This window comes from Protomyctophum bolini (genome assembly GCF_963924005.1).
Source record: "Protomyctophum bolini genome assembly, chromosome: 13".
NCBI classification, from domain to species: domain Eukaryota; kingdom Metazoa; phylum Chordata; class Actinopteri; order Myctophiformes; family Myctophidae; genus Protomyctophum; species Protomyctophum bolini.
This window is the reverse complement of record NC_137874.1, coordinates 30,127,360-30,151,957: the sequence shown is the minus strand read 5'-3', so window position 1 is coordinate 30,151,957 and position 24,598 is coordinate 30,127,360. Positions and strand designations below refer to the sequence as shown.

General features: G+C 45.6%; 1 protein-coding gene across 1 annotated transcript in view; it reads left to right on the top strand.

Moving 5' to 3' along the window:
• The window catches only part of cfap54 (cilia and flagella associated 54), a gene marked incomplete at its 5' end in the record, with an annotated part of 38,056 nt that extends 14,040 nt beyond the window's left edge, over nucleotides 1-24,016 (top strand). Inside the window, 40 exons of the mRNA XM_080781121.1 lie at nucleotides 375-464; nucleotides 716-842; nucleotides 1,021-1,096; nucleotides 1,267-1,349; nucleotides 2,807-2,992; nucleotides 3,367-3,548; nucleotides 3,715-3,854; nucleotides 4,112-4,309; nucleotides 4,940-5,139; nucleotides 5,829-5,964; nucleotides 6,324-6,486; nucleotides 6,910-7,055; nucleotides 7,309-7,453; nucleotides 7,592-7,679; nucleotides 7,871-8,047; nucleotides 8,823-8,889; nucleotides 9,481-9,666; nucleotides 11,149-11,235; nucleotides 11,500-11,619; nucleotides 11,795-11,842; nucleotides 12,949-13,090; nucleotides 13,180-13,334; nucleotides 14,659-14,813; nucleotides 15,009-15,087; nucleotides 15,217-15,358; nucleotides 15,870-16,027; nucleotides 16,149-16,286; nucleotides 16,430-16,550; nucleotides 16,917-17,198; nucleotides 17,402-17,510; nucleotides 17,652-17,748; nucleotides 18,085-18,186; nucleotides 18,455-18,581; nucleotides 19,215-19,376; nucleotides 19,509-19,660; nucleotides 20,021-20,152; nucleotides 20,435-20,541; nucleotides 20,668-20,902; nucleotides 23,374-23,457; nucleotides 23,722-24,016. Coding sequence (XP_080637247.1) covers nucleotides 375-464; nucleotides 716-842; nucleotides 1,021-1,096; nucleotides 1,267-1,349; nucleotides 2,807-2,992; nucleotides 3,367-3,548; nucleotides 3,715-3,854; nucleotides 4,112-4,309; nucleotides 4,940-5,139; nucleotides 5,829-5,964; nucleotides 6,324-6,486; nucleotides 6,910-7,055; nucleotides 7,309-7,453; nucleotides 7,592-7,679; nucleotides 7,871-8,047; nucleotides 8,823-8,889; nucleotides 9,481-9,666; nucleotides 11,149-11,235; nucleotides 11,500-11,619; nucleotides 11,795-11,842; nucleotides 12,949-13,090; nucleotides 13,180-13,334; nucleotides 14,659-14,813; nucleotides 15,009-15,087; nucleotides 15,217-15,358; nucleotides 15,870-16,027; nucleotides 16,149-16,286; nucleotides 16,430-16,550; nucleotides 16,917-17,198; nucleotides 17,402-17,510; nucleotides 17,652-17,748; nucleotides 18,085-18,186; nucleotides 18,455-18,581; nucleotides 19,215-19,376; nucleotides 19,509-19,660; nucleotides 20,021-20,152; nucleotides 20,435-20,541; nucleotides 20,668-20,902; nucleotides 23,374-23,457; nucleotides 23,722-23,847 — 5,450 coding nt within the window. The 3' untranslated portion in view covers nucleotides 23,848-24,016. The remainder of the gene's footprint in view (nucleotides 1-374; nucleotides 465-715; nucleotides 843-1,020; nucleotides 1,097-1,266; nucleotides 1,350-2,806; nucleotides 2,993-3,366; nucleotides 3,549-3,714; nucleotides 3,855-4,111; nucleotides 4,310-4,939; nucleotides 5,140-5,828; nucleotides 5,965-6,323; nucleotides 6,487-6,909; nucleotides 7,056-7,308; nucleotides 7,454-7,591; nucleotides 7,680-7,870; nucleotides 8,048-8,822; nucleotides 8,890-9,480; nucleotides 9,667-11,148; nucleotides 11,236-11,499; nucleotides 11,620-11,794; nucleotides 11,843-12,948; nucleotides 13,091-13,179; nucleotides 13,335-14,658; nucleotides 14,814-15,008; nucleotides 15,088-15,216; nucleotides 15,359-15,869; nucleotides 16,028-16,148; nucleotides 16,287-16,429; nucleotides 16,551-16,916; nucleotides 17,199-17,401; nucleotides 17,511-17,651; nucleotides 17,749-18,084; nucleotides 18,187-18,454; nucleotides 18,582-19,214; nucleotides 19,377-19,508; nucleotides 19,661-20,020; nucleotides 20,153-20,434; nucleotides 20,542-20,667; nucleotides 20,903-23,373; nucleotides 23,458-23,721) is intronic.
• Nucleotides 24,017-24,598: the final 582 nt, after the last annotated feature.

Here is a 24,598-nt window from a genome sequence, read left to right as displayed (position 1 = left end):
GATGAAATATGACTAGATTGAATTAGTATTCAATAAAGGTGGGGGACCGGGGTCTCAAATTGGATAATTTGTGACTTGTCAGACTTTGTCAGTACTTGAGACTTGACTTAGACTTCAGACAGGATTTGACATTTTTCATTGTTTCCAATATATTTATACTTCGCGTTTGGACCAGCACAACAAAGAATCCCCCCCCCAAAGCACTTCCTCTCTGCACTTCCCCTTTGTGTCTAACATAATAAGCTTCCTACCGTATGCCAGAGGAATATCACTAGGCTACTGCATTTTTTCAAACTTCATATTTATAAAATGAAGAATACATCAAATCATTTCAGCTGTGGTAATAATAGGCCATAATCCTTCTCCATACCTAGGTATATCCCATGACCTGACTAGCCAAGAAGATCCCAGCATCAACTATAACCTCATTGCTAACAGCCCCTTAAAGAGCGCCTATGGAGATGGTACACACACACACACACACACACACACACACACACACACACACACACACACACACACACACACACACACACACACACACACACACACACACACACACACACACACACACACACACACACACACACACACATGACTGATATACAGTAGATAGGGGTCCCAGAGCTGGACATTCTCCCTGTAACACGGTGTGTGTGTGTGTGTGTGTGTGTGTGTGCGTGCGTGCGTGCGTGCGTGCGTGCATGCGTGGCAGTGATGAAGCTCAGAAATGAGGCGTGCTTTGTAGAGTTTGCTGCTCTCCTGCTTCAGAGAGCCAGAGAAGAGGATCAACCAAATGAGGTCATAGCGTGGGGAGAAGATATTTTAACATCCCTCTGCAGGTAAAACATAGATGATACCTGGTATCTTATCTGGATAATGAACGATCCAATCTGGCCCTTCGGGCGATATGAATTGACATGAGATGAATTAAAATACTTCCTTCTGGAGAGTAAGTGTGTTTGGCATTTAGTGGTTTTGTGTTTTGTAACCGGTGTGAACGGGCCATGTTGTTGTCAGGTTTGATGAGCATCTGTCTGTCAGACATTTGGATGGAAAGGGACACAATAAAAGTAGGACAAATGAGACATCCAAGGTGAGAGAACACGCACACAAACATGCACATGCACACGCATGCACGCACGCATGCACACACACACACACACACACACACACACACACACACACACACACACACACACACACACACACACACACACACACACACACACAGTAGCACTAACTAACCCTTGCTCTTTCTTCAAGGATAAGAAAAGCTCACCTGTAAAAGACAGAAAGAAGAAACAGCTTAATATGCTCCAGGATAGGATACGGGATACGACTGACAGGTGAGTGCGTGCGTGTGTCTCCGCCAGGCTAAAGACGTGGCCGAGGCAGTTTTCTGTCTGTGTGTGTGTGTGATTCTCTCTGTGAGCAGCCGATCACTGTGCATGCAGAGCAGAACCTCTGCCCCACATTTTCCACATCGGCCTGTTATACTCTATATAGTCTATCATGTTGTCTATATGTCACCATCTATAGTTATTAAGACGGATTGTCAGATTTTTCATATTCCATCCTGATTGACTAAGATTCGAGAGAACCATTTTGAACAATTCGCCTCAAATCATGAACACGGCATGAGGCATGAACAGAATGCAGTGAAACCTTGCATGTACGTTCCCGCTAGGCCAAGGAAGAAATGCCACCCTACCATTTTTTTATTGGCCTCAGGGTGGCGTTATAACATGCCGATTCACGTTTTGGCTTTTAACTCTTGTGGGTCATACAATCCAAGGCTTTTCCCTTGGATTCCTTGGATAATTACGGAACCGTGTGCCATTTGCAATTACATTTTAACATGAATTGAAGAGATCATCAAAGCTGCAAGAAGAACATCCTTACTAATTTACTGAACTTATTTTCACTTTATTTTAAAATAAACGGCAATTTGTGGGAAAAGTGTCAGTACAGGCAAAACATTACATTAGTGATGCTCCAAGTCTCATGTCAGTAGAGGGAAATGTAAAGCATAAGGAGCTGAACCTTGATACTACTAATTGGGGACCAATAGTAGCCTAATTTAGCCCTCAAATACAATAATCCAATCATTATACTATACTATTATTATACTATTACTCTAAATAATAATCTTAATTTTATTATATCTTATATTTATCAAACATAACTTATGTTCTTGGCCTGGGCCATGGCTCAGTGGTCCAGGCACCCTGGCTGGTAGTCCAGTCTGGCAGTGTGCCGCGGGCTCGACTCCTGATCCCGCCGGCCTTTACTGCATGTCTTCCCCCCCCCCCCCATCTCTCTCCCCATTTCCTGTCAGCCTACTGTCTGTCCCCACAAAGCCACAAAAAAACCCATTTAAAACGTATGTACTTGAATACAATATACAATTTACAATTTAGGCATTTAGCAGACGCTCTTAATCCAGAGCGACTTACATTAAGCAAGAACAAAAAAGCATGGGAATACATCACATAAAAACATTTATCATGAAACATGCGTAAGCTAAGAAAGTAACAGTGGAATATCTATAATGAAACTATACATATACCGGTAAGCTATACATCTATACTACTATGCTATACATATGTACTATGACGTGCTATGACTACATACAATGCACTTATATGTGTGTGTGTGTGTGTGTGTGTGTGTGTGTGTGTGTGTGTGTGTGTGTGTGTGTGTGTGTGTGTGTGTGTGTGTGTGTGTGTGTGTGTGTGTGTGTGTGTGTGTGTGTGTGTGTGTGTGTGTGCGTGTGTGTGCGTGTGCGTGCGTGTGTGTTCAGGGAGCTGCAGGTCGTGGACACCATGCTGTCTGTGGTGCGGAGCCGCCGGCAGCGCATGCAGCTGAGACACATACGCTCTGAAGAGACAGTGTGGAGGTCTCAGCTCAACCACACCGTAGCCCAGGCACACATAGTACTGCTGCACAGTGGCTTGAAGCAGCTGTATGGACCAGCTCTGGAGCAGAGGTACACAAACACGCAGTCACGCACACACATTGTTCTTTTTTTGTTCCAGTTGTAGGACCTAACTTTTTTTTCCCATTTCTGGACACTTCAGATTCACTTACATTACAGTGACTTAGTGTGTGCTTAAAAAGATTCAATTCAATTTAACTTTGATTAATATAATTATTAATCATTATGAATAACCATAACCTTTTGGTGAGGAACTAAATCAGGTCCTTTGTGTACAGCATAGAGCAGTGGTTCTAAAAGGGGGTTTGGCGACCCTGAGGGTTCCTTGGGGGGGAGGGGGCGCCCAGGTGCCCAACTAAACTCTGAGAGTGTACAAATTGAACCACAGGGACCCTTATGAATCCATGTGCTTGTTGACCTTTCAGCTACAACCATTTGGACCCACTGGCCTTCTCTCTGGCCCAATCGAGGGTCCTGGTGCGATGGAAGAATGCCCTCCAGCTGCCTGAGCCTGACATAATCTCACAGACACACAGAGTGTCCCCGCTCGGGGAGGGTGTCAGGAGCTCCTCCAGTCATGCACACAGAAACAAGGAGAAGGACGAAGGTCAGAAAGATGCACAACCCGATGGGTGTCCATGCTAGTGCCAGCGTTTCATATTGTGACTGCAATATTCAGCGAGGGAGTTGACTGCCATCATCATCATCATTGCCATTGTCGTGCACGCCTAACGCCTTCCGCTCTGTTTCTCCCCTCGCCCTCGTCCCTTCAGCAGTCCTTGGCGAGGACTCGAACCCGGCGGACTGTGAGAAAGGAGAGGATATGTCTCAGTGTAAAGAGCCGGACACTCCGACCACCACCCTGCTGCTGGATTCACTCAACAGAGCTGCCTTGCACCTCCGCAGAGCTATGGTACATGCACATGCTAGACGGCGCACATGCACACAGACAAAGTTACACAAGACGCACAAAAATACATATGCATGCACCATATGCCAAAAGGTTGCCGGTTAAATTCCCAGCTGCACCTACAGTAGGTGCAGCTGGTGTAGACTGGTTTTTCCTTTTTTATGCCACATGCAGTGTAATTGGAATTAACTGTTAATTAGCCATTAATTGGTGTCTCTTCATAATAAAAGCAAGCGGTAGCGTTTCATCTCCTTCCCCAGGTGCTGGCGCATCGTGGCGGCCACTGGACCTTGCTGCAGTGCGTGTGTTGGACTGCGTGGGAGCAGGCCTGCAGCCTGAGCAGCATGCTGGCGACGGGAGGCCAGCCGTTTGGGACAGAGCCCTCACCCCCCAGTGCCCTCACCCCCCTGCTGGTGCTGGCTACAGACTTACTGATGGACATGCTGGACCGCCTAGGGGTGCGAACACCGCATCGGCATGCACATATACTTAGTACTGTACACCAGTGATTCTCAATATAATTTCCATTTCAAGAACCCCCCCATGACACTCACAGTTTCAAATGGAACCAAATGCACCTGTGAGCATCCGTTTGGTTCCATTTGTATACTTTCAGAGTTATAGTTATAGTCAGACGGTCTGACGGTCTGGGTTCCAAATGGACCCTTACAGATCTGACTCAGACCTTTAAGGGTCCATTTGGAACCCCATCAAAGAACCCTGAGGGTCCTGGGACCCCACTTTTAGAATCTCAGCTGTCCATCTGGTTCCATTTGTACACTCTGTGGTTAAATTAACTCTAAGGAATGTAGATTACTGGATTACTGTGTGCACATGAATGCATGCATGCAAGCTCCTGTTATTGTTAATATTTGAGCTATTTGGGGCTTTTTCTTTAAAAAAAAAACTAAAATATTTAATATGAGATACAAGGTTCAGTCAATTGTTTTCCATTGTTTTGTCATTATCCTTTTAGGAATCATCCAACTTTAAACTATATGTGCGCTATTGGAAAATAAATAAATAGAAATAATAATAATGATCATTTCAAAGAAAGAAGCGGTTTCATTGCATTTGGGTTTTGACAGTTATGGAGTGTGTACGGCGGTGAAGCCAGCAACGAGGAGCTGGAGGCCAGCCTCCATTTCTCTGCCCCGATGGACGATGGGACCAAAGTGGACTTCCGCTGGGTCCGAACCCTGGTTCTGTACACCCTGGATCAGCTGCATCTCAGCGGGAAGTGGGAAACGCTGGCTCACTTGGCCATACTGTTCAACTCCTACACCCGGTGAATAGGACACTGATTATTGTCTCTTAACAGAACATGTTACACCAGCAGTTCCCAACCAGGCTGTGGAACGGGACCCACTGGTGGGCCATCAGGATATTGCAAGTGGGCCCTTAAATAATTGGCAGAACAATAAAACTATTAACATTATATAAAACTTATATCTCTGTGATACCCATAATTAGGAACTTAAAGTATTTATTGATCATTAAAGTAAACTCTTATATTGTAAAGCTCTTGTCATGTGAAGAACTGTAAAAAGAAAGTTTACAAAAAAAGTAAAACGCTGCACGCAGCCCGCCCATCTGACCACTTAGCACGCCGGCCTATCGGCTGTCAGATGAGCGGGTTGCAAATGCTTTCTAGATTGGGCCCTGGTCCAGAAAAGGCTGCCATACAGGCTTACACCATTCCCAAGAAACACTGATGTTTTGTGGCAGAGCAGTGGAGTGGTTAGTTTAAAAACCTTGGATTGTGACCACCATTAACCTTTCTTTCGTGTGTGTGTGTGTGTGTGTGTGTGTGTGTGTGTGTGTGTGTGTGTGTGTGTGTGTGTGTGTGTGTGTGTGTGTGTGTGTGTGTGTGTGTGTGTGTGTGTGTGTGTGTGTGTGTGTGTGTGTGTGTGTGTGTGTGTGTGTGTGTGTGTGTGTGTGTGTCTGTGCGTGTGCGTGGGTGCGTGCATGTGTCAGAGAACGTTACACCCTGATGGTGACTCCTCTTCTGGTGCATGCCCAGAGGAGGCTGCTGGACAGAATCACGTCCTTCGAGGGGCCACCTGTCCCACAGCTTCACCACGTCAAGACACAGAAAGCTGCAGGGCAGGAGGTAACCTCATCGCATTCTGTGATAACCTTATTACTGATTTATTATTATTTATGAACTGAAGAGGCAGAAAACTATTCAAATCTGAGGTCAAAACCTGCTGAGGTTCAGCAGTGACTCTATAGGCCTAGTTGATACTGCTATCCAACATACACTTCATCATCCACAACAACCTATTAAGACCTAAGGCCGATTCTACAAATGCCTTCTAAATCAGTAGTTCTCACACTTTCAATGCTGCGCTGTGAGCTTGTGTATCTGCTATTCTTGAATAGTCAACGCAAAAATCTAAAATGACACAGGTGTTTTCTCGGTTTTAATGAGTGTGTGTGCGTGCGTGCGTGCATTTGTGTGTTTGCTAGATGACTATAAGGAATTATGCTGGCTGTCAGCTGCTGAGCAGTTGGGTCCGTCCCACAAAAGGCTCTCTCACATTAAACAATCAGCCTGAAGAGACAACACCTGCCCACCATGACAACCCTCAGAAGATGAGCTCCTTATGCCTGGACACCCTCAAGCTCCAAGGTTGTTGTGACTGTTACCATGCCGTCTTCATTATGTCAGTAGCAGGGCTTCTCATACTGGTGATAACATGATGCTTCAGTTGTTCATGTTGATGTTTCATGTTGATGTTTCACATAAGACTTTTTAACAATTTCCAACAAATTATACAATTATGATGTGAGGAGTTGCATGGCGACCCATTGGTGTTGTTTGGGCCATTGAATTGAACCAGTTGAATCACTTGGGTCGACTTGGGTCGACGTGCAACAGGACATATCACACCACTGGGACGAACGCTAAAACCGCCTCGTCCCGTTTCGACCCCTTGGTGTGGTTTGGGCTTTAGAATGACCATATTGATGCATTTGATGTGCGCTTGTTGCGTTTCTGAGAAATCGTGTGTTTGTGCATGTACAGTAAACACGTTTGTTTTGCATGTTCCAGAGGTGCAGCGCTCCATGGCTCTGGTACGCGTTCCTCTGGATGTTGAAGACACGCTGCGCTGTTACCGTCAGAGTGTGGACGGGAGACCGTACAGCCTGCACACCTTCCATCACAGCCACACACTGCTGCTGCTGCTACTGGCACACACACAGCACTGTGAGCTACGCACACACACGGCACTGTGAGCTACGCATGCATGCACGCACCACTGTGAGTGCATTGCATTATTATATTATTTTCCCACAACATTTCTGTGTGTGTGTGTGTGTGTGTGTGTGTGTGTGTGTGTGTGTGTGTGTGTGTGTGTGTGTGTGTGTGTGTGTGTGTGTGTGTGTGTGTGTGTGTCTAGCCTTGGAGGTACCAGTCTGTCAGGGTGCTACTGAGCGCTCTTCAGGCCAGGTTCACTTCAGTCCCATAGTGACTTCAGCTCCCAGCCACCAGCCTCCCAACCTGGCAGAGGAGGACTACAGCACCAACCTCTACAACGCACCCGTCAGCCCCAACCACATACACACCGTCATCAGAGCATACTCCACCTCCATCAGTAAGAACACACTCACTCATGCACACATGTACATACAGTACACACATTCTGTCTCCAAAACCATTGTCCTCTAACAATTTTTTTTTTTACTGATGCACAGCTAGACTAAAGCGAATCTGTTGTGCTCCCTCTCTGCAGAGGAGCTGCAGGCCAACGGTCACTCCTCACTCACTGTCCAAGCACTGCATGACCTGGGAAACCTACACTTCTACAATGGAAATAAACGGTTAGAACGTGTGTGTGTGTGTGTGTGTGTGTGTGTGTGTGTGTGTGTGTGTGTGTGTGTGTGTGTGTGTGTGTGTGTGTGTGCGTGCGTGCGTGCATTTCTACACAGATCACACAGGAAACAAAAGAAAGCATGCAGGTATAAAGGTCAATGTTTCTTTTTTCATTTGTTTTGTATGTGTGTTTGACCAGGGCTTCCCACACACACTGGTGTAAAGCTGTAGACTATGCTCTGCACTGCTCAGGTGTGTTGGAAAAATGGGATGGAATATCCTGGGGAGGTGGCGGTGGCTCCCTGCAGGATACCATGAAGTTGGCTGGGATTTGGGGCTGTTTGCAAGCTGCTGTGCTCACCGCCAAGATCGCCCAGTAGGTCCCAAGTCTCTGTCTGTACGTCTGTCTGTGTGTAATCCATGTAACTCGAGAACCGTTCGCCCCACCGAGTTCAAATTCGACACACGCGTTCCGCACCACCGCAGGGGGTGCAGTTGCCGGTGTCGAGTCGGTCGGACCAACGGTTGTCCAGAACCGCCCAAAAAGGCCTCTACCCGGGCTTTGGAGAGGGCCCTTGCTCAGGGTCCATATGGAGCTGGCCTATTCTGACATCATTCTGATGTCTGCATATACTCCATATTTTTGCATGCCTGACAAAGAACTCCATATATGGGCATAAAAGGGACACAGACACAATATCTGGGTGGGACATGTATGCATTTCTAACTTGGATCGTTCCAAATATGCCAGTGCCCAACGGGCACCGCTGTAGGCCCCATGGGCACCGCTCTAGTATAGGAATAAGATTAAATAAACTTTAGGTTGTGACTCTTGAACCCAATTTATTTATGCACAACACATCCAAGAGTTTGAGGTCATTGGATAACCACCCTCTCCGATCTTTACCCCAGCGTTAACCACAGTGAACCATACTCACGTTATATCAATCATCTTAGTCCGGCAGTCGAAGTGGACGGTGGGAAAATTGGCATTATGGTCTTTTTTATTGGCCTACAATATTGTCTATATGCATATATTCATGAATCCATTTGCTGACCGGCTGTCGTTATTGGGCAATTCTTTTTTATAAGTGTTGATTTTGCTGTCAAAATCAACACTGATGCGCAACAGAGCTGTGTGTGTTCTATAGGTACACGGAGCCTTCAGACATCAGCCAGCGGACCATGACCTGCCTCCTCTCTGCACACCTCTTTAAGGTAAAATGCCAAATGCCATTGACAATGAATGGACAGTTTTGACTGAGTGTTTGTGTAAAACACAAACATTGCGTAACACAAACATTGAAGACGAAGGTGAAGACGCAAATTCTCATTGGCCGGAATGAGATGATACTGTATGATGTACGATGATAAGAGCGCCGCTAGCCCCTCCTATATTCTGCTTTAAGTGAATTTAGGAAACTTCGTCCTACACAAACACTAAATTCCCATTGACAATGAATGGAGAATTTTACGTCATATAGTGTCTGAGCAAAATCGGCTTTATGTCTATTTTTGTCCTACACAAACATTAAATTCCCATTGACAAAGAATGGAGAATTTTACGTCATAGTGTCTGAGGAAATATAGGCATAGTTTACGTCATGATGATGTATGATGATATGATGATTTTTTCTTCTTCATACTGTCAGATTTACAGACTCGCAAGCCAGGCTCCATTTGGTTCCTAACTATGAATCATTTACTTATGGGGACCCCTGGAACCCCCTCAAGGACCCCTGGGAGTCTCCCTACCCCACCCCAAGAACCAGTGTGTTAAACCTCAATCCAACTCTCTCCTCCCCACAGTGTGTGTTGTGCTGCTCACTGCCCCAGGCCCAGTGTGACCTGTGGTACGCCTCGCACAGGGTTGGAGATGAGCTGCTCCCTGGGGTGGACCTGTTCTCTGAGCCCCGCAGAGCACACCCAGCCACCACCATCAGCTGCCTCAGCTTCCTCTGCCACTGGCTGTACACAGCAGGACATTATGTCACGGTACACACACACATGTACCGTTTACATACATATATTCATACCCATATACATACCGTACAGATACAATACATCTCGTGCATTGATTGATTGATTGATTGATTGATTGAAGTATTTATTAATAGTTTGGAGAATTACAGTACATTTCGAGCACAACTCGATACAAAACTGTTAACTGTGGACGACACCATAACGTATTACACTTGTTTACAAGAGGGTCCACCATTTTCAATTCATCATAACATTTAGAGACATACAAATATACACTTCTATATTATACCCAAAAACAGTGCCTTTTGAGAGCGGTTTTGAAGGAGTCAAGGGATTTGCATGTCTTAATGACTGTTGGTAGGGCGTTCCACATTTTTGTGGCATATAGGAGAGAAATTAATTCAGTCCCTTGTTAAAGCCGAATCTGGGTTACACATGGTTTGTTGAACTCCCTCTGGTGTTGTGGGTGTGGACTTCGTTGACATTAAAGATGGAGTGCCACAATTTTTTTTATTTTTCCAGTTTTTCATGTGTCTATGAGGTGACAGTACTTCATTAGACACCCTGGAGTTGTTTTTATGTGCAATGGTGTATTCACTTTGTATTTAGGGTTTCTTCCTGGAGGCTGAACCCTTGACAGTCAAACGGGCCAATGAAGTTAACAGTAATATAGTGACATCACATTATCACCCCCTCCCCTAACCCCTCCCCCTTTATCATACAACTACAGCTGTGGGTGCGGCTTCAGTGCAGGTGGATCACCACCCATCACCACCCACCAGGCAAACCAGGCATACTTAATGAACTGGTGGGCGTGTCCACATAAAAGCATGATTTTAACAAATACTGTACACTTTTTGGAAAAAGTTCTTCCCCCTTATATTGTAATAATACCTGATGATCATGTTTTACGGTGGAAAAAATGGTGGCACTCCATCTTTAAGGAAGTATTCAGACAGGTACATGGGTATCTTGGTGGTGTATCGAATCTTGTAGACCAGACCCATTGCAAGATGCTGTACTCTGTCGTCGACCCTAAGCCATTCCAGCCTGTCAAAGTTGGCAGGGGTGAGGTGGGTTCGGGGAGTGAGGTCAAGTAGTAGCCTGACCAGTTGCATCCATATCCATATCTTTCCTCCAGGTTTGACAGATTACTGGAATAGAACTGTATTGTGGTTTGTTTATTTATTTTTTTCCAAGTCACAGGATATCTGGTGAATACAAAATCTGTAAAAAGAAATGGATCTATATACTGTGCCAACGGCTCAAACTGTATAAAGAAAAAAGATAATTGTTATAACTGTTATAGCTATAATCTGCCCGTTTTATGTCTGTTGTTATACCTCTCCCGATGCATGCGACTATGTACACACTATGTATGTATGTATGTATGCACTACAATATATATACGGTACAATCCAGTGTGCCATCTGCTTCAGATGCTTTTTTGACATTGTCAAGCACTCACTCAGTAAAACCAGGTTGTGATTTCAGCTGCTGCCCTTGCTGGCCCTCTACATATATTTTGTCGGGACCGTTTGCAGAGACCCACAGCGGACTGCTGAAGGAAAAATACTGAAGGTCTGGCAGCATTTTGTGTTTCTCTGTGTGTGCTCGCATGTCATGTGTGCGTGTGTGCACTTTGTTCTAATTTATGTTCCATTTAACTGGTATCAGGTTGTATTTTATTTCTAACCTCCTGTGTGTGTGTGTGTGTGTGTGTGTGTGTGTGTGTGTGTGTGTGTGTGTGTGTGTGTGTGTGTGTGTGTGTGTGTGTGTGTGTGTGTGTGTGTGTGTGTGTGTGTGTGTGTGTGTGTGTGTGTGTGTGTGCGCGTGCGTGCTTAGGTCCGTGCCTTGACTGAGCTAAGTCTTTTCAGTCCAGCCTTCAAGGAGGCAGGTGAACTCATCCAGGGGAAGGGGATACTTCTACCTCATGGATGCAACTTCCACGTTGATGAATCCCAGGTATGGACACACACACACACACACACACACACACACACACACACACACACACACACACACACACACACACACAGAACTTTGTACCAGCAGCTTCAACCTGTAATTTCTTGTCACTATCCCCACTATCCTCTCTGACCTCTGACACCTGCACCCCTCTCTGTTGGTTCTGCTGTAGCCCATGAGAAGTTTCTACAGCAACAAGTCTCTCCTAGACAACAGTCAGGTACTACTTACGCACGCATGCACGCACACACACACACACACACACACACACACACACACACACACACACACACACACACACACACACACACACACACACACACACACACACACACACACACACACAATTTTCACGTGGGAGAAAAACCCCCACAATTATAGACATTCAAAAGGATAGCATTACTAATTACATACGCTTCTGCATGCTGTGTCAGTCATGTCATCTCTCTTTTTTATCAAGGAAACAACAGCAATGTCCTAGCCACAGGTGGATGAACTGCAAAAACAAGCACAGCCACTATGATAGGCCACGGCATTACATCATTATTCCTTCACCAACAGTAGTCATTTTTACATAGTTTTTATTTAAGGAATGTCACAGGAAAGATAAGCAGCAGTCAGTAATAGAAAACCTTCAAGTTTTCTGAACACATGGTTTGACACAACATTTTTGTTGTACGGCTTTCGGCTGTGTTTCGACTGCCCCCCTCCCCCTCATACAACAAAAATGTTGCGTCAAACCAACTCCCATTGGAAATGAATTGCGAGCTTGCATCAGTAAACAAGTCTCATGCATCAGCTATACAACAATCTGTTGTGACCGTGTGAGTGAAGCCAAAGAGATGGGGATGGAAGAAAATAAAGAAGAAACAAAACAACAACAAAGACATCAGCCAAAAGAGTATCAGACTTGAGGGGCCTCCTAGAGCACATGCTCCACCACAGGAGACCGACCACCTAACCAACAGGGGCTGCCTTTTTCCCATAGACAGAAAGTATTTATTTTTAAGTCCTGAAATAATCCAACTCGGATGGTGATGACAATAAACAGAGTTGGCTTTGTCCGTGGCTTACATTTCTGAAACGACTATGGGAAAAAATTATGGGAAATTCTCTTCCGGGCCGCTCGTCGTCATGAAAGGGGGTGGGACTGCTCTATAGAAGCACATTACCCAAGTCTCTAGTCTAAGCCACTGCTGGAATAGAGGGCTAGATTCTGATTTCCTTTGTCGCAAAATCAAACGTTTGGCCAGCAGTGTGCACAAGGAGATGGCATTCACCAGTAGTGTAGTAGTGTGTATGTGATATGCCTGGTTTTGGGTTTAGGCTCTGGAGGACCTTGTGAACCATAGAGCAGCTCCGGAAGTGCAGAAGCTGTATGGATCCATACTGTGCCAACGGCTCAACCTGGCCCGGGTCCAACTGGTCTTGGCACTCAGCAGCACCATACACAGCCTTCCTTCAGCAGGTTGGTGGGCATAAGCACACGATGAACGCATGTTTTGTTTAAGTGTTTCAGATTGTGTCGAAAAACATTGGTACAACCATGTCTTCCAGAGTTCCATGATTGTGAAGCTCATATCAACACAAAAGGCCAAGGGTGCTCAGATGGCCCACTGCCACGTGGACAGGGCTCCGATGTCAAGACAGAGGATCCCAAAGGACTGGTTCTTGATTGTCAAAAGGACAAGCTCACCCCAGAGAGGCTAAAGGTAGAGTGCTGGAGGACAAGGCTCAATTTGCTTGACATGTACAAGGTTCAAGGTTTCTTTATTTTGTCTCCCAAGGGAGAAATTTGTCTTGGACCCCAAGGACCCGCCCTGCAGCATACAGATACAGATACAATACAAAACAATACACAATACAAGACAACAAAGGCACAGTGACCCGTACAACATTAAAAAACCACACACCGACATACCTCGTGCAAAAGAGGAAGAACATCACCTCATAACCTTCGACCCCTACCCTGTCTGCCCTCTGCAAGGACTCTGTTAAGGAGTGTGATTGACAGAGGGACAAAGGATTGCTTGAACCTATTGTACTTGCACGCATGGACCTCGTATACTTCCTACCTGATGGCATTAGCCGATACTCAGGGTATAGTACATGGGAGGGGTCAGACACAATTTTCTTAACCTGTCCAATGGTGGCCTGCTCAAAGATGACCTGGGGGTGATCGGAGGTGTAGACATACCCATGATCTTCCCTGCCACCAACTGGTAATACCATACATTAGAATTTACTCTATACTAGCTCTATAGAAGATCAGCATTATGTTTCTACTTACACCAAAAATTCTGAGCCTACGGAGAAAATGAAAGCGTTGGTGTACTTTTGCACACTTATATCACAATCCATGTGCACTCCTAGATATAAAGTCAGGCATAATGCGGAAATGTTTGCGTGATGACAATTGTGCATTTGCAGAAGCAAACTCTAAATACACAGAATGCATAATAAATAAATAAAGGGACTTAGGTTAAAAATTGTCACTTCCTGAATTGATATATACATCTCGATCAGATCCACCTACTCATACTGTATGTCTGGTGATATCTATAAATGATCATCTAGAACAGCAGAGAAAACGGACGCTAACAAACCCACACCCACTGCTTTGGAAGCCATTCTTGATACCCAATATGAAGGACCACCACAAGGTCTTTGCTTTGGTTCTGCATTGCAGTTCCTTTTTTAAATCTCTGAATTGTTTACACCCTATGTTGAATTTAGAATATCACCAGGTCGAACGTTTGCCTTTGTCTGTACAGCCCTGGATCTCTCTAATGAAGTATTTTATTTGCAATCAGGCTCGACCTAGACTGATCTCTTCATGCACATCGTACTTCGTTGCTCTCTTGGGACATTTCAACGTCACTGCCAACCCCGGCGGGAAAGACAAACTAAGGACGAAGGGCAGTCCAAAGGGGCAGAACCACTTTTGCTATATAACCACTGTAACCTGTTGTTACCTTATACCTTCTCATCTCCTCTCTTCTACCTCCTCTTCCTCTCTCTTTGGCTCTGTTGCAGTTTCTTTTGTTGGAAGGTGCGTTTCATTTACTGACCTCCAGTTCCCAGCAGCAGGTTCCACAGACCCACAGCAATGCAGAGGAACTGGAGCTGAACATCGAAGCCAACCTGCTCATGGCCAATCTGTACCTAATGCAAGGACGAGCTGCTCTTAGGTGTGTTTGATTGATTGAATACTTTATTAACAGTACCCAAGTGTGTGTGTGTGTGTGTGTGTGTGTGTGTGTGTGTGTGTGTGTGTGTGTGTGTGTGTGTGTGCGGTGCGTGTGCGTGTGTGTGCTTTTCTTGTGTTTCTTCCATTTACATGTGTACAGTGTATGTCCCAACCATTACTGTTTGCCATGTTCCAGTGCTGACATGGCAGTGTTGTCCTTGTTGCTGCTGCAGACGTCACCTGTCATTGTACAGCGATCCTCATCTGATGAAGAGGTAACACACATTGTGCGCGCACATACACACACATTAACACACAAAGCAGGATTAACCCTAACCCCACAACAATCAACTTAATGGATGGTCCTCAACATCGTGAGTGCTTGTGTGTCTTGTTGTCCACAGACCAATGTGTTGACGCCAGGAGAAGACAGTCCCAGGGCGGTTGAGGCCAGAGAGAGGATGGGAACTGCTCTGTGGCTTCAATGTCGACTGGCTCTGCTCCGCAGCCTGGTTGCACACATCCCTGGCACCGCCATCTTCCCAGGTCTAGCGTGTGTGTGTGTGTGTGTGTGTGTGTTCACGCACACGTGCACATGCCGGTCAAGCTTGATATGTTCAAACTGCTATGCACTTACTTAATTACTACTTAGTACTTCCAACCCAGCTTTTCTAACTGAGCTACTGAACCTGTTATGAATTCAGTCTCGCAGCTTGGGTATCGATAATGTGATGCTACAAGTAGGCTTATTTGTTAGCCTAGCTCGCATACACTGGCTGGTAGCAAGATGATCTGCAGATGGTAGAGCTGCACAAACAGGAAGGCTAACCAGTGAGCAAGGTTTTGCTCTATATCATCTAATAATGGTAGTCGCCATATTACATGGTGAAAACACCTGCTACCGTAACTATTGTGTATCCATGATCTAGTAGTGCACACCCTGCTGTAGGCAATGTCTTGTTGCGTCACTTGCGTGTTTTGTTTTTAAATTTAGTTTATGGCATTTTCTTTTTAGCTTTGTACTGTATGTGTCGACTGAATTAATGAAAATGTGTAGGCAAAGACAGTCATATTGAGGCGATGCGGGTGTTAGAGGACAGTCTTGAGGAGTGTGCATCATGGAGAGACCCAGATACACAGGCTCTGCTGCTGCTAGAAGGAGCTTCTCTGCACATATACAGAGCACAGGCTGACGACAGGATGTCACTACTACAGGTACAAACTATCACACACAAGCACACGCACGCACGCGCACACACACACACACACACACACACACACACACACACACACACACACACACACACACACACACACACACACTGTGCCTGTGTAGGAGGCAGTGGGCCTGCTGTCAGGGAGGACGCGCATGCCACCTGGTTCCAGTGTGACTCTGGCACGGGCCACCATGCTGCTGAGTGACCTGAGAGGAACCAAACTACTGGAGCTCACCCAGAAACTACTACAGCAGCAGGTGCGTAAGCGACTACACGCGCACACACACACACACACACACACACACACACACACACACACACACACACACACACACACACCTTGCTACATTTCACCATATCGTCACTCTTCCCTCCCTGGTCTCCATATGTGTTTCTCCAGCTCTGTGTGTTTGGCCAGTGTGTAGAGCTGGATGGTGGAAGAGTGTCCTTCCCTCCACCTGGTCTAATCAACATCTATCTGCCTCACCTGTCCCTGCTGGCTGAAACTACCCTGCGCATCGGTACGTATTCTGCAAGAAAAGACAAACTAAAGGGCACATGGTGATGCTATTCACCTCATTGTAAACTGCTGAAATTACAACTACAATTCAGGTATTTTAGCAGACGCCAAGGTTGGATAACCCTAGATTGCGATTGGAAATTGAGCAATTCCGCCTGATTTGTGGTGTTTCTGACACAGCGCATGGCCAATACATCAGGCTGCACAAAGTGGAAGGTTGGATTAAGCCATGAACCACTATCCATCAACAGCAGGTGGTTGAGGAGTTGGAGTAATATGAGTACATGTTCCAACTGCTTTGTAAAAGAACTGAGCCTCAAACTCACCTCACTTTATATGCAGGTCTATTTTGTTCCTCTTCTCCCAGGTCATATCCTGGCTCTGAGGGCCACGGAGAGACCCATCTCTGCCCGAACACCAGAGTCCGCCCATGAGCAGTGCCCCAGCCAGACTACGAGCACCTCCCAGGACACAGACTGCACGCAGACTCCCATGTCCAGCCCCTTCCAGGTGCCCTGCGTCGTCCCCAGTGCTGCTGTGGTCCAGGCCTGGCACCATGCCCACCGGGTACTGCGGTCAGCACTGATCCTCTCACGGTCCTGTGCCTATAGAGACATACAGCTGGACACCCACCTGCTCTACTGCTGTGGTGAGCTGTGGTCTTTGCATGCTTGTGCGGTGTGCGTGCGTGTGTGCATGCGTGCGTGCGTGCGATTTGTTAACTTTACAGTAAAATAATTGTTCTCTGTTGCATGTAGAAATGGATGCCATTAATGTATGTACAGTAATTTATCAATGTAATTAATTCAATCAGTGTAATTCATCATTGTGTACACGCACACGTGTGTCAAGGTTCTGTGGAGCGAAGTCTGAGATATCTCAGTCATGTAAAGCGCCAGCAAGTTGCTGAAACATTCCTAGAGTGCATCCAATCTTCAACGAGACACTGTCCTCACCTGCCGTACGTACAGTCTGTGTCTGCTCATCATATGTCCTTCATAACTCTCTGATTGTCTGTCTGAATGTATTTACTTCAGGTTCTCTGTCTTCTCTATCTCTCTCTCTCTCTCTCTCTGCGTGCGTGTGTATTTGTGCACTGCAGGATGCTTCGTGAGTGTTACATGGAGATTGCACTTATTTTCCTTCATGATTGGCAGCATGGCCCACACCAGACTCCTGCCCCTCTGTCTCAAAAGAAAGTATGTTTGTATACCGGTAATCAAATACAGCAGTAGGTAATAGAATAAGTCAGTCTTGTGGCCTGATCACACAGGATGCGTTTTGCAAGAGGCAGAAAGCAGCCAGCACCACACTGAAGCCTACAGAGCAGCTGGCTGTACCCTTTTCCCTTGACGTGGCTAAAGCAAACCCTTTAGCTATGGAGTTTTTCAACTTGTCTCCCCGAGAAACGCACGGCACATAGAGAGCTAAAACACAAAAAGCACTGAGCATCTAAAGCACATCCTGCATGATCAGACCCTTATACAGGTACATACTCATACATCCATTTCAATTTGACATTTTGGGTATTCCAGCTCTCCTCCTGGAAGCGTTTGGTGGCCATCGTGAACAGAGGGCTGACTGAGACAGAAGGATGCCTCATGCTGTTCTGGATCTGCCTCCGAGGAGCTGCCATGGTCTGTTCTATACTGCTAATATTATTATTAATGGAACTGATGGATGGACGGACGGACGGACGGACGGACGGACGGACGGACGGACGGACGGACGGACGGACATAATGGGTAGACTGTAGACACAAGGACAGATGCCAGGATTTAATTGTTTTGTATTACCTGAAAGATTTGTATTCATATCATGTACCATGTGTGGAGTACCAGCTTATGTTATGGTTGCTCTTCATAGTTCCAGTATGATAACTATGTATCATAACAATATGTCCAGGCATGGAAGGCCATGTGTGGCTGTGGGAAGCTGTGTGGTTCCATAGGGACCAGTGGAGGAGTGTTGTCCAAAACGTCACTCCAAGCCCTGCCTGACTTTGCCATCAATGACCTGCTCAACTCTTGTGGTAACGCTAACACATGTTTTTTTGTTTTCAAACATAGCTAAAATAGACAATCTATCGAGAGACTCACAGCACACATTGACACGTTTGAGCTTGTAGATCGGCTATTTTAGCAATTTGACAAAGTAGATCAAGGGCTTAAGTGGTTGAGGATAAAGATGTAACTTTCCTGTTCTACCTCGGATTTGAACCCCAGTCTCCTGTGCAAGGGCTGACATTTTTACCACTGAGCTAAAATAGTCTGCCTACTTGATATGGGGAGAAATTGAATTTTGACCCTTACTGTATGTCAAAAGTGTCCAACCTAGACACAGGATGCAAATGTCTCAGTAGAGGAGCAGGGAGACCAATTATTATAAAACATCAAGTTATTTTGTTTTATACATACATTCTCTACCATACAGATTGGACACGATAATAATGTATTATTGAGGTTAAAGAGGGCTAATATAATTATAGTGGTGAGGGTTAAGGCTTGGGGAATAAATGTGGTCAATTAAATGTTCAGTTCATGTCAAATTTGAATTGTGTGTGTGTGTGTGTGTGTGTGTGTGTGTGTGTGTGTGTGTGTGTGTGTGTGTGTGTGTGTGTGTGTGTGTGTGTGTGTGTGTGTGTGTGTGCGACGTGCGTGTGTAGGTGGTGTTCACCTGCTAGTTCAGGTCTCCACCAACTCATCTCACCCAGATGTGGAACATTCCTTCAGAATAGTCAACAGGGGGCGCTCTCAGCTCACATGGGCTCATGTGGCTCGATACTACACTTACTTACTGAACCTGCAGCAGATGACTACCAAGCCAGGTGTGTGTGTGTGTGTGTGTGTGTGTGTTTTTCAATTGCATTTTTGTCATTACTGAATCTGACCTAAATCTCTTGTGTGTGTGTGTGTGTGTGTGTGTGTGTGTGTGTGTGTGTGTGTGTGCGTGTCCAAAGGACTTCATCTGGGATCATTAGCGGTTAGCTTAGCACTGCGTCTGTCTCAGCTGCAGAACTTCTTCCGTTCACACATGCCCGGCTACACAGAGACCTGCTGCCCTCCTCAACCTGCACCCACTGACATCATGCTGCTGCCGCAGATTGTACAGGTACAGTACGCGCGCGCGCACACACACACACACACACACACACACACACACACACACACACACACACACACACACACACACACACACACACAGACACTTTAGACAGCACATCAGAAACACATTTACGATTACATAAACAAGCACACACAGAACATGCACTGAACCACAACATGCATTATATTATCACTTGTTGTGTTATTATTGTTAGCATTGAACATGCCATATCATCATTTCGCTTGTATTGTTTGAGTGAATGGCAAATAAACCCTCTTGAATCTTGAATGTGAATGTTGGGGGATGACTCCCCCTGCAGAGTGCATCACGGTGTGGGCACCCATAGATGAGTGTGTTGTGTTCCAGCTGAGCCCCTCAGTGCGGGCGTCTCTGGGCCAGGCAGAGGAAGTCTACCAATGGTCTGTCTCCACCAAACGGCAGCTCTGCATGCAGTGGCACCAACCCTCCCTGCCCCCTGTAGCGGGACACGAGGACATGGTAGTAAATACAGTACATGCACAGTCATACAAACACTTTGTGCACCATCCGCACTGGCCAAACACACACAGGTGGAGTCAGACACAGTGAGATGGAGAGTGAGAATATGGTGGAATGTAACGTGTGTGTGTGTGTGTGTGTGTGTGTGTGTGTGTGTGTGTGTGTGTGTGTGTGTGTGTGTGTGTGTGTGTGTGTGTGTGTGTGTGTGTGTGTGTGTCTGTGTCTGTGTCTGTGTCTGTGTCTGTGTCTGTGTCTGTGTCTGCGCGTGCGTGCGTGGTTCAGGTGTTTCTCTTATATGGCCATAACAGACATCCCATGTCGGCAATGAGGGGCTCAGCCAGTGTTGTCATGGGTCTGGAATGTGGACAACGTATGATTCAAATAGAGAGGTACAGTAGGACACACACACACACACACACACACACACACACACACACACACACTGCACCTGTAACTATATGTACTGTGTGCGTGTGTGCATGTTTATTTGTGTCTCTCTTTCTGTATGTCTTAAGGGTGCGGGCGATCCATGCAGAGCTGTGTGCGCTGTGCGTGTCTGCTAACATGGTGCTGTCTGCAGCTGCCAGTTTCAGCTGCAGCCCAAATCCTGAAGCCTTGCAGCCCTATACGGCCCCGGCAGAGACACCACTCAGCCCTAACATGGAGGCCAGCACTTCCCCAGAGAAGCCACTCAGCCCTCACATGGAGGCCAGCACTTCCACAGAGAAGCCACTCAGCCCTCACATGCAGGTTGGTACTTTCTGTGTCACTAACACACTCTGAAACAGTAATAACACACTCTCCAAACAGCTGCACATTAACCCACTTAAAATAGGTATCAGAATCTGCCTTAAAACAACCCAGTCAATTGGTAGTGAAGGAAAGTTTAGCCTCCTCAGTGAGTGTGTAGCTAGTATTTTATTGTTTGTCTGTCTGTAAATGTCTCAATGAATCGAGCACACAGGACCTTAGCAACAACAGGTCCTGGGCTTTTTTGGGTTATCCTTTTAGCATTATTTTGTATTGTGTTTTGTAATCTGCCCCACCATGACTTTTGTTTTTTCAAACTGTTAATAAAGTATTCAATCAATCAAAATGTATGCATTTTCCTTTCACATCACATCCAGCTGTGTGGAAACCAGGCGTAAAGCTGGTAGAGAAACCTCTACTCTAAAAAGTGCTGTTTGACCTGAGACCAGCAGAGTCTGTGAGGGAGCCTTATAGTGTAACAGGTCTAACAGGTCAGACTAAGCAATCTGAATGGTTGAAATAGCTATCTACATGTGCTTCAAATGAGCACGGAACCACACCTAATCAAAATGCCAAAAACAAAATTATCTATGCTGATCAGACAGCGTCTCGCAGAGCAGACTCACAAAATTATGAATACAATTTGATATGATTTATTGTGATGGTAAGTGTTGTATACCGCAATACATCGCTTAAATATATTCTCCTAGAAATGGTGCTCACTGGTGCTCTCCAAGGTGCCAAATGCTACTGTCTTGACAGGCTTAAGCCCAGAGGAAAAAACTAATAGAATACACACATGACTTAGAGTAGAGGTGCTGGGTTAGAAAGTGACATGCTATTACTAAAAGTAAGACGCCCTGAGGGCGAGAAGCGGGCGAGGTCACGTGCACGCATCTGCCTGGGTGACGGCAGACTGCTGGGTGAGCGCTGGCACTTTGGCATGGGTGGTCAGATCAACATATGGAATGAATTCTGTACTGGCCATATATGGAGCGTGTCTTGAGTGTACAGAGTTTGATGAGGTCAGATCAACATATGGAATGTCAGAACAGGTCAGCTCCATATATGGAGATCGTACGTGTATGGGGTTTAATGAGGGCCCAGGTAGGGCCGGGCCTTAATTTTCGGGCCTGTTGAGAACTCTAGTTTTAGGCGGCTACCGGGCACGGCTGTACTAATAACTTTGGGGCGGGTCCGTCTAGAGTTTTAATGGACAGGTATAAGTCAAAAGGGAGACATCGAAGAGGAAGGACGGATGGAGAAGGATCAACATAATGGAATGTCAGAACATATACTGTATGGAGATCTAATAGGTTTAAGGTCAGATGTACAGTTGCTGGCCAATATTGATGACATCAGGGATCTCCATATATGGACATTCTCATATATGGGCTTAATATTGAAGGGGAACACCATCCCTGATGATGTCACAAGACTCACAAGGCATGACCATATATGGAGGCGTGGGGTGACGGACGGACGGACGGGTGGACTGACGGGAAATGCACATTTTCATAGTAAATGCGACCGCCTAAAGCCGAACTGAGTTCACAGACTGACATATTTGTATTGACACATATTATTAAGTATGCGGCTATGTGTGCTGCAATGTCTGTATTTATCTGGTTGTCCAATATAGTGTCTAATTTTGTGGTTCAATCCCAACAACATTCAATAACCGAGGCAAACATTTGGAGAGATGTTATGTCACTAACTATTTAGGTTTGTCATCACAGTGCCATTTAAGCTCTTGCTGGCGATGCCAGAACAACACCCTGCTATTAATTGCACCCACCAAGGCCACCATATGGTCAACGTCATGTTATAAATGCCATGTTTACTTAAAAACTCCATAGGAGGTGCTGGAACGGCATGCTGACATTTACACGCAATTGAACCTTATTAAAGTGTGTGTATATCAGAGAGAGAGAGAGAGAGAGAGAGAGAGAGAGAGAGAGAAAGAGAGAGAGAGAGAGAGAGAGAGAGAGAGAGAGAGATAGAGAAATTACTTAGCCAGTATGGTCACTTAAACAACCCACTTATAAATGCCACATTTACTTAAAATCTCCATAGGAGGTGCTGGAAAGGCATGCTGACATTTACACTCAGTTGAACCTTATTAAAGTGTGTTTATATCATATTCACTATCACTACCAAAGCTACTGAACAGTGTGTGTGTGTGTGTGTGTGTGTGTGTGTGTGTGTGTGTGTGTGTGTGTGTGTGTGTGTGTGTGTGTGTGTGTGTGTGTGTGTGTGTGTGTGTGTGTGTGTGTGTGTGTGTGTGTGTGTGTGTGTGTGTGTGTGTGTGTGTGTGTGTGTGTGTGTGTGTGTGTGTGTGTGTGTGTGCGTGCGTGCGTGCGTGCGTGCGTGCGTGCGTGCGTGCGTGCGTGCGTGCGTGCGTGCGTGCGTGCGTGCGTGCGTGCGTGCGTGCGTGCGTGCGTGCGTGCGTGCGTATGTTGTCCTTTCAGATGTTGAAGGAGAAGATTCTGATCTGCTGTTTGTCTATTGAGGGTCTTCTGAACCCAGGCTCAAAGTTTGAACCTCTCCCAGAGGTATTTAATCTGTGTATAAGTCAATACTGTAGATGCATTAGCCCTATCACGTGCTCGCGCGCACACACGTGCTTGCACACACACACACACACACACACACACACACACACACGCACACGCACACGCACACACACACAAACACCGCTTTAACTGCATTGCTGGACATAATAGAATCAAATTTGCACTCAACACTTTATTACCTATTTATTTAGTCAAACCACTGTATCTATAATTATGTGTATGTGTCTGTAATTTCTATGTCAGGTGCCATTTGACATCAATCTGAACAACCTTTACGACCTTGAAAGCTGTTTCAACCCAGAGGGCGGGGCCATAGTGGAAGGCACCGCCCTAACAGAGTGGATACTCTCCGTCCTCACCTGTTCCTGAGCCTGTGATTGGCCCCTGACTGCATGGTCACTTGATCCAGATATGTTATTAATAGAAATAAGAAATGATATGGTATTATGCACTGGTTAATACAATTACTTTTGTAAAAATATAATTTGAAATTGAAAATATATTTTAACCAGACGATTTTTCAGTGCAATCAATAATAAAGAATGAATAAAAATGTAACAACAGACTGAAATACATGGTGTGCACATTTTGTATTGTATAACATACATAACATAACCGAATTATGTATCTATCTCGTTATTTGAGCATGAAATAAGGTATACATTTCCGTAGCACGGGGCCCCTTTGCCTCGGGCTCCAAACAACTGCTTTGCTGTTTCTCTAAAACAGTATGTAGGTCTATCAAAGACCTGTTTGACGCTCATTGTCACATGACTCACAAGATCATTATGTAGCCTACATAATTTGTTGGGGGTTAGGGTTACAAGAGTGTCATTTTTTGATGTGATTTGATGTGCCCCTGGCCTATGGGTCTACGTGATTTATTTTCCCTCTGTTGTTTAGGGTCCCCTACATGATTCTTTCAAATTTGAGGTTGATTGACAATCCATATAGGCAATGGACAAAAAGTAAATGCGACCGCCTAAAGCCGAACTGAGTTCACAGACTGACATATTTGTATTGACACATATTATTAAGTATGCAACTATGTGTGCTGCAATGTCTGTATTTATCTGGTTGTCCAATATAGTGTCTAATTTTGTGGTTAAATCCCAACAAC